Here is a 17,423-nt window from a genome sequence, read left to right as displayed (position 1 = left end):
CTAGTGGAGAACTATTTAGAAGGTAATCATTAACCAGTTAGTAATGCCGGGTTCAGACTACAAAATAATTTTGTCTTTCGCAATGGTCTGTCAGACTATGCAATTAAATTAAATTAAATTACAATTACAATTAAATTATTGCCGCGTCTTTGTTGGGAGACTGCTACATTACGTAGTATTGTATGCTATTCTTTCCGTGGTGGTGGTGTCCGTGTCGCAGACGCCAAATCGCTGGCCTTCTGACATGTCACACTACAAGAGGGAAAGATGCATGTTTGTTCATACTAGTCGTGCGCGTCTCCACGACATAGGAAAATGTGTCGGCGGTGGCAAAATCTGGCTGAAATAGTGTAGTCTGATCCATGCTTAAATGTAGGGCCCTATGATTGGACGTGGCTTCTTTATAACCTCTGTGATTGGTGGTTGTTGTTGTTGTTTTGTTCTTGGTTGTCATTCGCTCCCTTCCTCTCTCCGTGTCCCTCCTCCTCCTCTGCCGGGATGCCCTGGAAGTCATGGTCTGTGTTGGGGGACATGGGGGTCTGGGGGGCTGATGGGACTCGGCCCGCGGCACCCATGGGGCTGTGCAGGCTGCGGACAGAGGATTTAGACGACTGACGGGAGAACTGGAAGGAGAGGTGTCTGCCCTGCAGCCTGGACAATGGGTGTCTGGAGGGGCGGTCCTTGTCTCTGGAGGGGTGGTCCTTGTCTCTGGAGGGGCGGTCCTTGTCTCTGGAGGGGTGGTCCTTGTCTCTGCAGGGGTGGTCCTTGTCTCTGGAGGGTTGGTCCTTGTCTTTTGTTTGCACACTCCAACGGAACTCCTTGGGGCCCAGCTCTGTGGGAGAGTAGCACATTGCAGAGTTGTCCCTAGGATGACGACAAGGAGAGGAAGGGTTGGTCTTATTTAAGTAAAACACATCCTTTGAGAGTATTCAAAGGAACCAGTGGTGTGTTCTACCGTGTTACGCTATACAGTATACGTAGTATACCGTGCAGATTTTTTGGAAAAAAAGCGCAGACCGTCTACTAACCATTTCATCCATTGATGATACGCATGCATGTCGTGCAGGGAATAATTATCGTATACCCTCCAAAAAAATACTAGAATACACCACTGATTTTGAATTCAATACAAACACAGAAAGATAATAATTAATTACCTGCAGACCTAAAAGTACACTTCAGCTATCTGTCAGGCGTCAGTCACACATTTCAATAACACATCAGAACCAGTTTATTTGTTTCAGCATCATCTGCTATGTTATGCTCCATGTGCAATACAAAGAGGTTGTACAATCAAATATTTCTTTCCCCAGATTCCTTCGATCATGACGCAACTACCCATATTGGCCCCACCCATTTGTGCCGGACTAGATTTTCCGGCACTTTGCCTTTTCTTCAAAACACTTTTTTGCTCACATAAGTCGATACACATTATCTCTGGAGTCCTGTGATCAAGATGTATCAGTCAGCTTGTTCATATTCCAGGTCTACCCTTTGTAGTGTAAGTTGTGTTATCTGTGAGTTGGTACCTCAGGTTGTCCTCTGTGAGGGACAGCTCTAACTGGGCCGTCCCAGGCTTCAGCCACGCCTCCTGAGGGGCGAGGCCGCCGCCCCCGTCGCTACTGACAACAGCCTCAGCACCAAACTCCATGTTGCCGTGGAAGCCGGAGAACGGGGGGCTGACCACGAGCCGTGGGGGGAGGTGCGGGGAGGCGGAGGGGGAGGGCGGGGTGCTGTTGACCTCTCTGACCTCTTTCAGGGTCCCCAGGGTGTCGACGGCTGAGGGAGGGGAAGGGGGAGGGGCCCTGGATGGATAGATGATAGATCATCAGACATACTGTAAAGTCTAGAGCACTGGTTCCTAAACGTTTTAGGATGATTGGCCGTCTGCATACCTGTAGTCAGTCATGAAGGGAATGAAGCCGCCGACGGCATCACTGCTGTGGCGTTTGAACACAGGGTGGGGCGGAACCAACTCTGGAGGCTCCTGAACGCTCATCAACCGGCGGACACGCCCCATAACCTGGTAAACGTGGCAAAAACAGAAGACAATGGTCAGAGGATTTCCGTTTTTAAGCCGTTTAAGCCATGGAGGGGAAAGGAACTGGTTGGAATAACGTGTTCCTTCCACGCGCTACGTCCAACCAGGGAAACCCCCCTCCCCCCCCCCTGTCAGGTGATAAGAAGTGGTCTGCTAACTCCTCATGCACTGAAGGAAGCAGGAGCTCAGTTGGCAGAGGGAGAGTAGTGCCCAGGATTACAAGCTTAGTCATTGGCACTGGGTGAAAAATGGGTTACAATCCACCCCTCATTCAACTGCCCATATCTATGGAATGGACGATCTCGGCCGCACAATTTATTTTCTCCGAGTCTACGAGAGGCGTCTTTTTTAAAAGAGGCGTCTTTTAAAGCGATCGGCAGGTCGATCGTTGTGAAGAATAATATTCTGTGATTTTTCAAAGGTGAGTGAAAACACTCGAAAATCGCTGGCACTGGCAGCTATAGACAATGTTATTTTTGGCACTGAATGAGTTAAGTGGTTATTGGTTAATTACACATTACCGATGTCTGTCGCCGAGCCAGAAACGACTCCTGTCGTCGAGCCAGAAACGACTCCTGTCGTCGTGGGTGACTTTCTGTAATGTCGTCTTCCTCAAACTGAAGGATGTCTGACAGACTGGAGGAGATAGACACAGAGACTGATTGACTAGTTCAGTGATTCTCAACTCTTTTCATTTCAAGGACCCCCAGTTTAATATGCACTAGGCCATGGGCCCCTAATTGTTAAATTATTATTATAATGTTTTTTTTTAAATCTCTGGGACCCAAATCTACACTGAAAATGTAGTTTACCCCATGTCAGTGGTAGAGCCCAGAAAGGAGGCGATGCAGGTTTCTTTAGCAGCCACTGTGTACGGAGGTCTGGCCTGGTTGTCGTCCCAGTAAACATCTCTACTCATCTGAGGAAGACTCATGTGCAACTCATCTACAGCCAGGAGAGACACCTACAGAGAGACATACAGACATGAGAGACACCTACAGAGAGACATACAGACATGAGAGACACCCACAGAGAGACATACAGACATGAGAGACACCCACAGAGAGACATACAGACATCAGAGACACCTACAGAGAGACATACAGACATGAGAGACACCTACAGAGAGACATGCAGACATGAGAGACACCTACAGAGAGACATACATACATGAGAGACACCTACAGAGAGACATGAGACACCTACAGAGAGACATACAGACAGACAGACAGACAGACATGAGAGACACCTACAGAGAGACATACAGACATGAGAGACACCTACAGACAGACATACAGACATACGGACATGAGAGACACCTACAGAGTGACAGACATACAGACATGAGAGACACCTACAGACAGACATACAGACATACGGACATGAGAGACACCTACAGGGAAGACAGTATATCTGAATGATATATCTCAAAATAAATATATGTTTTGTGATTGGTTATTGACCTGTATTTTAGGGTTATGATCGGTTTATGACCTGTATATAAGAGTTATGAATGATTGGTTATTGACCTGTTTCTGTGTGTTGTGATTGGTTATTGACCTGTTTCTGTGTGTTGTGATTGATTATTGACCTGTAGATTTCGGTCGATGATCCAGTTAGCCTCAAAGTCATCATCGTCTTCTCCAAACGGGTTGATCAGCTGTTCTGCTACCTAGTAACCACACAAACACATGAACTACCTAGCAACCACACACACACATGAACTACCTAGCAACCACACAAACACATGAACTACCTAGCAACCACACATGAACTACCTAGCAACTACACAAATTAACTATGTAGCAACCAGACACACATTAACTACGTGTGTGTGTGTGTGTGTGTGTGTGTGTGTGTGTGTGTGTGTGTGTGTGTGTGTGTGTGTGTGTGTGTGTGTGTGTGTGTGTGTGTGTGTGTGTGTGTGTGTGTGTGTGTGTGACCTTGAGCCAGCCAGCATAGAAGACAAATTGCAGCAGGGTGAAAATAGGAATGTAGAGGTCAAGGTCATGTCCATGGTAACCCCGAGCGGGGTCAAGGAACTGTCGACCAATCAAACACGCAAAGAAGAAAGTGTAGACAGCTAAAGTTACAACCTGAAGAGAAAGACACACACACACACGCACGCACGCACACAGAGACATACACACAGAGGAAAAGACACGCACACACACACACACACACGAACACACACAGAAAGAGAGACAGTGACATTTAAAATTCAATAAAGGACAAAATATCTGATGTTGTTGTCTTGGTGCTTTGTTACTAAGGAGGGTTTTCAGCCAGGGCAGACCGGATGAGAGGTAATTAGGACAGATCAGGTTACGCGTGTGTGTGTGCGTGTGTGGGTGTGTGCGTGTGTGTGTGTGTGATAAGCTATGAGCAGCCTATGCCTTTTCGATCAAACAGTATGAAATATTGAATTACAGTGTGTTATGTTTTGTGATACTGTTGATGTGCATCGAAATAAACTAAACTAAACTAAAGCGCACATACACAACCAGTTGGGAAGCAGGTAAACACAAAACATTCTGATGGATGGATGGATGAATGCATGCATGGATGACGGATGCATGCGGCAGGCCGGGATGCATGGATGTCTAGACAGAGAGACATGTACCTGCGTGTAGACCAGAGGTATGCCCACCCAGTTATATCCAAACAGAGTGGAACACCATGTTCTGAATGTATTCATTTCCTATAGACACAGACATGCAGATGGAATGAAAAATAGTATAGTTTACCATAGCAAAGTATTTAGTACAATATAAACTATAATATAGTATTTAATATAATATAGCCTACTATTTAATCCATTATGACCGGGAACGCATCTGTGTCATTTTAAGATTTTTTAACGCAAATCTTTGCTTCTGGGGGATTCTACAAATGTCTTCTAAATTCTAACAGCTTTTTGAAAAAAAACGTATGTTTTGCTATAATATCAGTGGTTCTCAAACTCTTTTCATGTCAAGGACCCCCAAAATCATATGTATTTGCCCGCCAAAACATTTTGTTCCATGAGGGGACCCCTCAGAAGCAAATATTGGAGTTAAAAATGTTCAGATTTTCAAAAACAATTGCAGATCTACAAGCTTGTGTGCTGTGCTACGAGCTTGTAGATCTGCAATTTTTTTTTAAATCTGAAAATGACACAGATGCGTTCCCGGTCTTAATGTGCTAATTCTACATTAACAAGTAAAGGATTGTGTATTATTTCAATGTGCTTCAAATGAGTTCTATAGGCTACACACTACAGTATAGCATGTTACAGTGAGTATTGTCTGTAGGTCCACACTGTCTCGTATTCGTCCTTCTCTCCGTGCTTTGGAGCACAGGTTGGTGAACCACACCACTGGAATCCAGTACTTCAGATGAGGAGAACAGATATTATCAAACACTTTCCGCTCCTCTGGAGTCATAAAACCTACAGACAGACAGACAGCCAAACAGAGAGAGTGTGAATTTGGAGACTTGGAACTTGTAATAAAACCTACAGGTTTTCATACAGTAAAAAATAAATAAACTAAAGTAATATGAACAAGGGCTGGAGTTGATTGATTGATTGAAATTTGTATTAGGCAAAAAGAATGTAAAACACACACAAACATTAATAATACTTTTGTCTAAAAGGTCCGTCCAAAAAAGTCCTTGCGGACGTTGGGGTCCTTGGTATTCATTTCATAGACACATATAGTACCAACCAAACAGTTCAAAATCAACATAAAAATACAGAGAAGAATAACACTATGTACAAAAGAAAGAAAAAAGCATGAAAGCAAAACAAAAACAAAAAATATGTACAAAAAAAGGGGGGGGGGTCGACTGTCTATAGGGAAACTGGTACTACCTCCTCTTTTGGCCTCCAGAAAGATGTGTTTCAACCAGTTAACTAGTTAACCAGTTAACAACCAGTTAACTAACTGGTCTGAATAGAAGTTAGAACCAGTTGACTAACTAGTAGAATAGGAAGCCAGCAGTAGTCTGATGCTTTAGAGCACTCATATCTATTACTATAATATCATTTCTGAGAAATGAAGGCCATCTTAACTGGCTGATAATGAGCAAATCCCATGGGTTGCAGGAAGTATTAGCGACAGAGGAGAAGAGTGTCTGCTGTTTTGAATTGTATTTGACCTGGGAGTTCAGTTCAGTTCAGTTCAGTTCAGTTCAGTTCAGTTCAGTTCAGTTCAGTTCAGTTCAGTTCAGTTCAGACAGACAGACAGACAGACAGACAGACAGACAGACAGACAGACAGACAGACAGACAGACACACTTACCTGCCTCTACCACATGGTCAATGGTGGGAAATCGTTTACAGACAGCAGTACTGACCGAGCGCAGGATGAGCAGAGATGTCAGGTTAACGTAACGCATCAATGTACGCCGTAACAGGCGGCCATATTCATCAGAGCCCTGGACACAACTGGGGGGGGGGGCAAATATTATACTTTTACTCCACTACAATTAGTTGAAAACTTTAATTACTGGTTACTCTGTATTTCTTTTATTATTATTGCAAAACCACTTCAGCCCTATATACATTTCGCCATTTGAAAATAGCCAATCTACAAGCTCACTAGATCTGCTATTTTCAAAAACATTTTTTATGCGTTTTATACATTTGAAAACTTGTGAAATGGGACATTCTACATAATGAGTACTTTCTACTTTTGGTACTTTAACTACATTTTGATACCCATACTTTTGGTACTTTTACTCAAGTATTTTTTTTATTCCAGACTTTCACTTGTAACAGAGTATTTCTACATTGCAGTATTGATACTTTTACTTAAGTAAAACATTTTAGTACTTTTCCCACCACTGCTAAATGAAACAGATGGGTAGTATACCTGGAGATGAGGAACATGAGTCTGTCCGGCCAGGGCAGGTTGACAAACTGGTTCCACCATCGATTCACCACCAGAGTGACATAGAAACCTCCCATAAATCAAAGAAAGAGATGAGATCAGTGGTGGAAGAAGTACTCAGAAGTAAAAGTAGCAATACCACAGTATGAAAACAAGTGTTCAAAATGTTACTTGAGTAAAAGTACAAAAGTATTGGCATCAAAATATACTAAAGTACCAAAAGTAAAAGTACTAAAATGTCTGAAAATAACCTATGTATATAATAGGGCTAAAGTGGTTAATGTTAATGTTTTATAATATAATCATTTATATCTGCAAAGTAACTAGTAACTAGAGTTTTCAAATAATTGTAGTGGAGTAAAAGTACAATATTTGCCTCTGAGATGTAGTGGAGTAGAAGTAAAAGTACTGAAAATTGGAAATACTCCAGTAAAGTAAAGATACCTCAAAATTGCAGTTAAGTACAGTACTTGAGTAAATATACTTAGTTACTTTACACCACTGGATAAGATGGAAGAGGTTTGACACCTGGACATAGCTGGGTACTAATATCAGTCAGACTGAGCTAAAAAACACAATTAGTGTTTTTATTTTCCCAAATACTGTATGTCCAAGTTCAACTTACATTTACAAATTGATTAAGTGGTTATCTTGTAAACTAGGAGCCCTAATACCCATTTATGGGGAAAAAAACATGACTTACATTGTATTGTGTAATCTGAGCTAAAGCCTTTCTCCTAATGAGTTTCAGCTGGAATGGAAGCTAGATGGAGCTAACATCATTGTCTGACTCTCCAATCTAATCTACGCACAGATGCACATTAAAACGCATGCACGCACGCACGCACGCATGCACGCACACACGCACACCAGTGGTGGAAAAAGTACAATTTTGTTTTTACTTAAGTAAAAGTATCAATACTGCAATGTAGAAATACTCTGTTACAAGTAAAAGTCCGGAATTCTAAATTTACTTGAGTAAAAGTACCAAAGGTATTGGCATCAAAATGTACTTGAGGTACCAAAAGTAAAAGTACTCATTATGCAGAATGTCCATTTCAAGTTTTCGAAATGTATAAAACTCTTTAAAAAGAATAGCAGATCTACAAGCTCACAATGCGTCGCGATGCTAGATTTTCAAATAGCCGAAATCTGTATAGAGCTTATGTGGTTAATGTATGCATAGTAATAAAAATCTAAATCTAAAAAGTCTAACAGTCACTCATTAAACCTTTCAGTGGGTAAACTCAAACAGTAAACCGTAAACCAGTCAGTCATATATATCATACTCAGTACAAACGTAACAGGCATCTGTCCATCAGTAAAAGTGGTCGTTCAGTGAGTCAGACCTACCCAGTATGAAGGTGACTGGAATCTGTTCAGCATGTCTGTCACAGTACAGAGACACCTTCTCAAAGAATCTCCTCTGGTCCTCTGATAACACCTTCCTATGACACACCAATTGATCAATCAATCAATCAATCAATCAATCAATCAATCAATTAATTAATTAATCAATTACTCTGCTTAATAAAGAGGACGAGAGGTGTGGCATGGTTCAATAAGTTATGTCATGACCACAAGATACAAGTCATGACAACCACATCCTGATCTGTGGCCACAAATATGAAGTGGTGGAAAGTAGCTAAGTACATTTACTCAAGTACTGTACTTAAGTACAATTTTGAGAACTTTTACTTTACTGCGGTGTTTCCAATTGTCTATACTTTTACTTCTACTCCACTACATATTGGAGGCAAATAATGTACTTTTACTCCACTACAATTATTTGAAAACTTTAGTTACTAGTTACTTTGTAGATTTAGATTATTATTACAAAACATACATACTTCAGCCCTATATACATTTCGGCCATTTTTAGAATAGCCGATCTACAAGCACACAATGCGTCGCATCGCGACGCATTGTGAGCTTGTAGATCTGCTATTTTCAAAAGATTTGTATACATTTTATATATTTGAAAACTTGTGAAATAGTAAGGCGGAAATTGATACCATAGTGCACTTGGTGATACAAGCGCTAAATTTGGCACAGATGACCTTCATATGACCCTAATTGATAATCAACCTCTGGCCACGCAGAATTCCTAAGATTTCAAGATGGCCACCACTAGTTTTCAAAATGTCTGCAACTGGGCCAATGTGTTGGACTATATCGCTTTGCTGGGGCTTATTTTAATATAAGAGAATAGGTTCTGGAGGTATTCCTACCAAGTAAGTAAATAACATTAGGTTCCAATATGGCGGCATGTATTCCAATATGGCAGATTTTTTCTACATGCTCTCCATCACCATAGGTTTCATTTTGGAAGGGTAGCCACGTCATCAAGATGGCAGAAGGCGGCCATCTTGGATTGCAAAGATGGCCACCATGTAATATCTATAATTGCCAATATCTCGGCTTCCAAGCCACTTAGAAGGTCAATCTTGGTGTCAAAATATACATTTTCTGGGACAAGGAATGCAATAAAACTATAGGGAATATCAATAAGTGACTAATTCTGCCAAGATTAGATAATTTGGTTGATTCTGCCAATGTATGTACATCATTTTCAGACACATTGAAAAATGGAGCATGAAGAGAATTGAAGATTATTAGCTTCACTTTCAAGGATAACAACATTCAAATTATTTGTCACATTGACAACTGCAAAGATCTGTGCAATTCCAGTGTGCCTTCTTGCATGAGCACCTTGCACCACAACCTCTTTTACAACCGCACTTGACCAGTTCATTGCAGGCTTTTGACGCCATCGGTAGAATGCTCCACACAGGAAGCCAGACCTGGTTGTTGTCATCCAATGTCCATCCCCATCCTTCTGGACTGGGTGTCGGCTGCTGGGCCAGTTCAGATGTGGCCCAGAGACTGGTAGGCAACTCGCTTCACGTGCTGCAGCAGTGAATTGTTGGTGCTGCGTGCTGCGTTGGTGGAATGTGTTCCATCGTTTTGTTCTTCTGGCAGAACAACTCTCGTCGTGCTTCATTGACAGATTCCAAATCACTTGTCTTATCATACATGATGACTGTGAAACGCTCAAGAAGCTGAAAGTGTTGGGCATCTATGGTCACAGAAGTGTATGGATTTTCTGCCATGTAGTTGAAGGCCTGGGTGACCTCAGGGTAGGAATTCCAAGCCACCCATGCTGACGTCTTCCCTTTCCCGCAGAATGCTGATGTTGTGTCACAGCCTGTGTAACAGTGGAAGACGGGAAGTGCTGTGGACTTGTCTTTGCCCAGAGCATGGCAGATCGTGTTTATATGAACATAGGTATAGTTCTTGCCAGTGCCAAAAGCAACCCAGATGTCTGCAGCTGGATACTTGGCGAGCAGGGCATGGAACTTGCCGATGAGGATAACGACAACATCCGTATCCACAGTGCGTATCAAGCAGGTAGAACAGCCATGCTCCAGGGCATCAAGCAGGTGAATCACTATCCTGGTGTCGGCCTCTTCGTGGTTACATGGCAGCATCGAGTGACTGGTGTCTGTACCGACCACTGTGATGCCAGATGTGATGAAGACCAGCTTGCCCTCTGGCCAGGCAGTGGATGCAATCTTCCCAGAGAGAAAGGCAAAGAGTTCCTGCTTGTTTATAGGATCACGCAGGAAATCTGACCAATTCCCCGGCAGCTTGTTCTGACCAGCCACCTTCCGTCGTATCCCTTTGCCTCGCTTCGCCCTTGTTGACTCTTTTATGCTGCTGGTGATGCACAGAGCATCACAACAGACAGACACAACAGAGCATCACAACAGAGCATCACAACACGTCGCGATGCGACGCGTTGTGAGCTTGTAGATCGGCTATTTTCAAATAGTCTATGTATAAAATAGGGCTAAAATGGTTAATGTATGTTTCATAATATCATAATATATATCTGAAAAGTAACTAGTAACTAAAGTTTTCAAATAAGTGGAGTAGAAGTAAAAGTATTGGAAATTGGAAATACTCGAATAAAGTACAAATTCCTCAGTTTTCAAATTCCAGTACGGTACTTAAGTAAATGTACTTAGTTACTTTCCACCATTGATAACAAGAGTCAGATCTGTCAAAGTTTGATAAAAACTACCAATATGTTGTGCATAATCTAGCCGACACATACATTTTAATACAATTGTGTTCGTATATGGCCAGAATCAACCAAATTAACTAATATTGGCAGAATTAGTCACTTATTGATATTCCCTATAGTTTTATTGCATTCCTTGTCCCAGAAAATGTATATTTAGACACCAAGATTGACATTCTAAGTGGCTTGGAAGCCGAGATATTGGCACTTATAGATATTACATGGTGGCCATCTTTGCAATCCAAGATGGCCGCCTTCTGCCATCTTAATGACGTGGCTACCCTTCCAAAATGAAACTTATGGTGATGGAGAGCATGTAGAAAAAATGTGGCGCTTTTGTGAGCCGTGTCCACATTTTTCAAAAATCTGGTCTTAAGCATCCTCACTAAAGCCAAGTCTTTGAACAAGTGAAACTGTTATGTCAACAATGTCAGTATCTGAGGCAGAGCTGCAGAGGATAGCATCTGACACATCATGATTCGCAGCTCAGATACTGACGTTGTTGTCATAGCAGTTGCACTTGTTCATATTAAGTAAGTCTGAGACTTATTGTCAGTATCAGCTGAGAACGCAGGGGTCTTATAGACACCCTGGTATTGCTGAGGTGGAGCGCCACACTCACCGTACCTACTCATACACTGATCCTGATCGAACCCATGACCATGTGATCCGAAGGTGAAAGCTCTACCGACTGAGCTACCCAGACACAAAGACTTGGCTTGAAAAAGCTGTCGAAGGACCTCAGATGGATCCCTCTTCATGAAAATGCATCATCTATTGGATCAAAGTCATCAGGTCTTTGCTTCTTTCATGCGTTCAGCAGATGCCATACAGTTTTGTCCTTCCACGGAAAGAGAAAATGGTCAGCACCTGTTTGAGAAAATATCCCTATATATAGCTACGTTTTTGTATTTATTGGTGAACATATTGAAAAGTCTGTTGCCCTAGGTCATTAAAAAGCTACCAAATCACTTTAAAATGTGCTATAAATTGATTCTGTGTATGGTAATTAATACAAATACATGTGCTACAAGCTCATGTGAATGTACATTTATGCAATTTATCGGCAGCCATATTGGAAAATATGCCGCCATATTGGAACCTAATATATATCTTTTTATCTTACTTGGTAGAAATACCTTCAGAACATATTCTCCTATATTAAAATAAGGGGGAAATCAAATATTTACAGCCCCAGCAAAGTGTTATAGTCCAAAATGTTGGCCCAGTTGCAGCTATTTTGAAAAATGGTGGTGGCCATCTTGAAATCTTAGGATTTTTGCGTGGCCAGAGGTTGATTATCAATTAGGGTCATATGAAGGACATCTGTGCCAAATTTCGCGCTTGTATCACCAAGTGCACTATCGTGTATTGAAAACGGCATATTCCCGCCTTACTAAAATGGGATATGCATATTGAGTACTTTCTACTTTTGGTACTTTAAGTACATTTTGATACCAATATGTGTGCTTTTACTCGAGTAAATTTTGAATTCCGAACTTTTGCTTACGGAGTACGGGGTATTTCAACATTGCAGTATCGATACTTTTACATAAGTAGGCCTAAAGCATGTGAGTACTTTTTCCACCACTGTATATCATCATATCATATCATATTGGAGTGATCCAATATAGCGCTACATAACAATATTTCACATACATGCTGAGAAGCAATACAGAAACAGATTCAAACAGGTTGATAGTGATTAAATGTCATGACTACACCAAGCTAAATAATACTATATAATAGGAGTCTGTTATAAACTTTCACTCCTACTGTCTTTCTCCCAACTGTCCTACTGTCTGTCTCTCCTACAGGGTCTCCCTCTCAACTGTCCTACTGTCTGTCTCTCCTATACTGTCTGTCTCTCAGCTGTCCTACTGTCTGTCTCTCCTATACTGTCTCCCTCTCAGCTGTCCTACTGTCTGTCTCTCCTATACTGTCTCCCTCTTAGCTGTCCTACTGTCTGTCTCTCCTATACTGTCTCCCTCTTAGCTGTCCTACTGTCTGTCTCTCATACAATGTCTCTCTCTCTCAGCTGTCTGTTTATCTCTCCTACACTGTCTCCCTCTCAGCTGTCCTACTGTCTGTCTCTCATACACTGTCTCCCTCTCAGCTGTCCTACTGTCTGTCTCTCCTATACTGTCTGTCTCTTAGCTGTCCTACTGTCTGTCTCTCATACACTGTCTCCCTCTCAGCTGTCCTACTGTCTGTCTCTCCTATACTGTCTCCCTCTTAGCTGTCCTACTGTCTGTCTCTCCTACACTGTCTCCCTCTTAGCTGTCCTACTGTCTGTCTCTCATACACTGTCTCCCTCTCAGCTGTCCTACTGTCTGTCTCTCCTATACTGTCTGTCTCTTAGCTGTCCTACTGTCTGTCTCTCCTACACTGTCTCCCTCTTAGCTGTCCTACTGTCTGTCTCTCATACACTGTCTCCCTCTTAGCTGTCCTACTGTCTGTCTCTCCTGTGTGTGTGTGTGAGTGTGTGTGTGTGTGTGTGTGTGTGTGTGTGTGTGTGTGTGTGTGTGTGTGTGTGTGTGTGTGTGTGTGTGTGTGTGTGTGTGTGTGTGTGTGTGTGTGTGTGTGTACCTGTAGACCACACTGAGTACAGCGTAGAGCAGAGTGAACACGGTGAACTCCCTGTAGAGAAGTCGGTAGATGCTTCCTTTCCAACGCAGCAACAAACGATGGAACCCAAAGAACGTCGCATTGGCAACTTGACTGGAGTACGTCACTGTCATTATCACTGACAGACAGACAGACAGACAGACAGACAGACAGACAGACAGACAGAAAGAAAGATAAATGGTGTGACACACACACACACACACACACACACACACACACACACACACACACACACACACACACACACACACACACACACACACACACACACACACACACACACACACACACACACACACAGCGCGCACGCACATGCAATGAGAGTAATAATAGTTTCTACTTACAGATATGACCTGGTCTTCATGTGGTCTGGTGTCTTATTTAGCCTGGAACTGTTGGAGAAATACCTAACCACTGTTTTCTCTCTCTCTCTCTCTCTCTCTCTCTCTCTCTCTCTCTCTCTCTCTCTCTCTCTCTCTCTCTCTCTCTCTCTCTCTCTCTCTCTCTCTCTCTCTCTCTCTCTCTCTCTCTCTCTCTCTCTCTCTCTCTCTCTCTCTGTCTGTTTCTCTCTGTTTCTGTTGGTTTCTCTCTCTCTCTCTGTGTCTCTGTCTCTTTCTCTGTTTCACTCTATCTCTCTCTGTTCCTCTCTTTCTCTCTCTCTCCTGTGTCACCCACCTCTCCCCCTCTCAACCTCTCTTTTTCTACTCTTCCTTCTGTCCTACCCTCTCTACCTCTTACTCTCTCTATCTGTCTCTCTTGTTCTCCCCCCCCCATCCAGGTTTTCCACTGTCTCGATCTGTCTTTATTGCCACTGTCTCACTGCCATGCTGTGCCTATGTCTATGTGGCTTAGAGAGAGAGAGAGAGAGAGTGTGTGTGTGTGTGTGTGTGTGTGTGTGTGTGTGTGTGTGTGCGCGCTCGCGTGCATGCGTGTGCGTGTGCGTTAAATCCATTATGTGTATGTGCTAATGTTGATTAGTGATGCACCGATATGGAAATTCTTGGCCGATACCGATGTTTAAAATAACCATTTAGCCGATAGCCGATACTGATACCAATATTAGTTTATGGTGTTGTTATTTCCCACTTTTGTGCCAGGGAAACAAATACATCTTCATTATAAGAAATAACTGTTCAGAATCTGCAGAAACACAACATAATTGCCTTGATGCGAGGAACATTATGTCAACGAGCGTCAGCTGGACAGTGACTCACACACCTCAGCTGTGCTGAACTAAAAGTGACTGGAGTTAGTAAAAAAAAAAAAAAACTTGAATATGACATGATAATGTTTACTGTGATTATGGTAAGCTTACATTTCATATCACAAACGCCATCGAGTAAAAACTCTCAACTTTAACCAGCCGATAACGATGTTGACCGATATATCGGTTCAGCCCTGATAATGACCCATGTCCTCTGTTTGAAAAGTGCAGTAAAAATGATTATTATTATTGGTAGTAGTATGTTGTTGTTGTCCTGTCCCCCCTGTAGCACCAGAGCCAAGTAGGCCAACATGGAGCACTATTGTAGCTTGTAGGGTAGAGGTGGAAGGGTTGAGTGGGTGTGGTGTGGAGGTCAGTGTGTAGTACTGCTGAACCCCAGTTCAATATTCGGCCAGACAATGACACCTAGTGGCCAAGCCTTTGTACTGCATGTTGACTACTGTATTTGCTGTATTATAAGCTACTCCCCCTTTCTTTTTTGTTCAACTGGTTACTGTTTATCATTCTAATGTAATATGCCACAACCCACAACCAGTCAATGTTTGTATTTAATACACAAGTGATTGTGGACAGAGTAATAGTATTGCACTATACAGACATTCTTTTTTTTTTACTCATCTTGTCTAGCTATGTTTTGCCATTCTGTTCTTTTTTTTATTGACTAACATGCAGTGGTGGACTGTAACGGAGTAAATTTACTTGGGTACTGTACTTGAGTACAGATTTTGAGTATTTGTACTTTACTTGAGTATTCAATTATTTTGATACTTTTTACTTTCACTTTTTTTTTTTTTTTCCAAGACAAATATTTTACTTTTACTCAAGTACATTTCTAAGAAGAACTAGTTACTTTTAGGCTGTTCTTTTTCTTTTTCATTTATTCCTTCTTCCCTAAAATGCAATTGGCCACACGCTGGGTTCTTCAAAGAAGGAAACCTATCACAGTACACACTCTCCACTGTGGGATCTATATCATGGGTATTCAACAGGGGTCCGTTTTGCTTTAAATGTCTGAAAATATGCATGAACCCAATATACATATTAGCAAATATAAATTGTAAGAAAGACTACCCAACTATACCCCCAACCCCCACTGTATGGAGGACAGTAGCAATTTAAGCAACGGATAAGTTAAACAATATAGACCCAGTCTAGTAAAAGTGTACATACTTCATATAATTACAAATATGAATGATAATGATTCACAGATAAGCCCTAATACAAAAGCCTGTCAACAGAACCTACTGTAAGTTCACACTTTTGAGTGGTAAATCTCCTTCTTCTGCTGCGTGTTTTTAAAAGTGTTGCATAGCGAGTGCTGACAACTTAACAGCTTTCATAGCTATTATGAAAGCTGTTAAGTTTCATAACAGCTTTCTAGATAACCTACACACAAAGCCTTTCACTTGGTTCAGGCATTTAACTAGCCTTGTATCAAGACGGTCCTCTTGTATCAAGGCTAGCATACACAAGCCATATTTACCATTTGAACCTCAGCATCCACATTCTGGTGGTTCCAACAACTTAACAGTGTTGATTTTGACAGCAAATTTTGATTTAGTTTTAGTCATAGTCTTTTGAATAAAATTCCAGCAAGACCGATATTTAAATAAGAAAAGGGCAATGTGTCCTATGAAAGCAAACAGGCAGGTGCTCGAGCACTGGTTGGCTCCTATGTGTGCACCAGATGGAGGCCCTGCATGGTAAACAGGTTACAGGTTAAACTGCATGCTACACAGGTCACAGGTTAAACAGCATGCTACACAGGTCACAGGTTAAACAGCATGCTACACAGGTCACAGGGAGTCACTCGTGCCAAATAAATTAGGGCTGAATTGTCAGATGTCATGAAAGCTGTGAAGAAGCTGTGAAGAACACCCTGCTCTACTTCACCATTCTGAGGTTCACACGGAACAGTGTTCTCACGCATGTTGAAGATATGTGTCTAGTCAGGAGTTTTTACTTCTCCAAAACTGCACAGAGCTGGCTGACAATTTCAATCCCGATGTCTGGGTTGTCGGCTGAACAGAATTTTTAAGTTCTATGCAAGGCCACAATGCACACGCCATTCACATTTCTGTATGACAGAATGGAAAGCATTCTAAAACATTTAGAATATACAGTATGGGGTCCCTCTTCATCTTTCAGGTAAGGGGTCCTTGCCCGAAAAAACATTGAAGACCCCTGATCTACATAAAAGCGGAAATACGTCATCCAGGTCCAAAAATCTATCCATATATCCACCACTTTTTTTTGGTTCTTGTTTCAACTCAAAACCAAACACGGTAATGGCGGCAGCAGGAGAAGAACTCGTCTGATCAGTCTGATTAGCAGCTGAAGAATCAGCCTGACAAACAAACAAACATGGCCTCTGAAGTCCATGTTATACAAGGTTCTAAAAATTAATTGTGACAGCAATGCATTGAGAGAGACAGAGAGAAATATATATATATATATATATATATATATATATATATATATATATATATATATATATATATATATATATATATATATATATATATATATATATATATATGTATATATATATATATATATATATATATA

At 41.7% G+C, this 17,423-nt stretch overlaps 1 protein-coding gene across 1 annotated transcript; it reads right to left on the bottom strand.

Annotated features, from left to right (window-relative positions):
- Positions 1-277: 277 nt before the first annotated feature.
- Positions 278-14,102, bottom strand: LOC308079686 (bestrophin-4-like). The gene is made up of 14 exons (XM_080421247.1): positions 13,975-14,102; positions 13,592-13,748; positions 8,269-8,363; positions 6,898-6,985; positions 6,325-6,470; positions 5,317-5,471; positions 4,665-4,742; positions 3,985-4,137; positions 3,633-3,713; positions 2,854-3,005; positions 2,563-2,677; positions 1,896-2,023; positions 1,530-1,805; positions 278-864 (listed from the first exon to the last, which is right to left on the bottom strand). Exons 2-14 carry the CDS (start codon positions 13,741-13,743, stop codon positions 402-404), a joined length of 2,082 nt encoding a protein of 693 aa, XP_080277373.1. The 5' UTR covers positions 13,744-13,748; positions 13,975-14,102; the 3' UTR covers positions 278-401.
- Between the last annotated feature and the right edge of the window lie 3,321 nt (positions 14,103-17,423).

The sequence above is a fragment of the Gymnoscopelus braueri genome (assembly GCF_963280865.1).
Source record: "Gymnoscopelus braueri genome assembly, chromosome: 23".
NCBI classification, from domain to species: domain Eukaryota; kingdom Metazoa; phylum Chordata; class Actinopteri; order Myctophiformes; family Myctophidae; genus Gymnoscopelus; species Gymnoscopelus braueri.
Note: the sequence above shows the minus strand (reverse complement) of the source record. Positions and strands in the feature narration are given on the sequence as shown.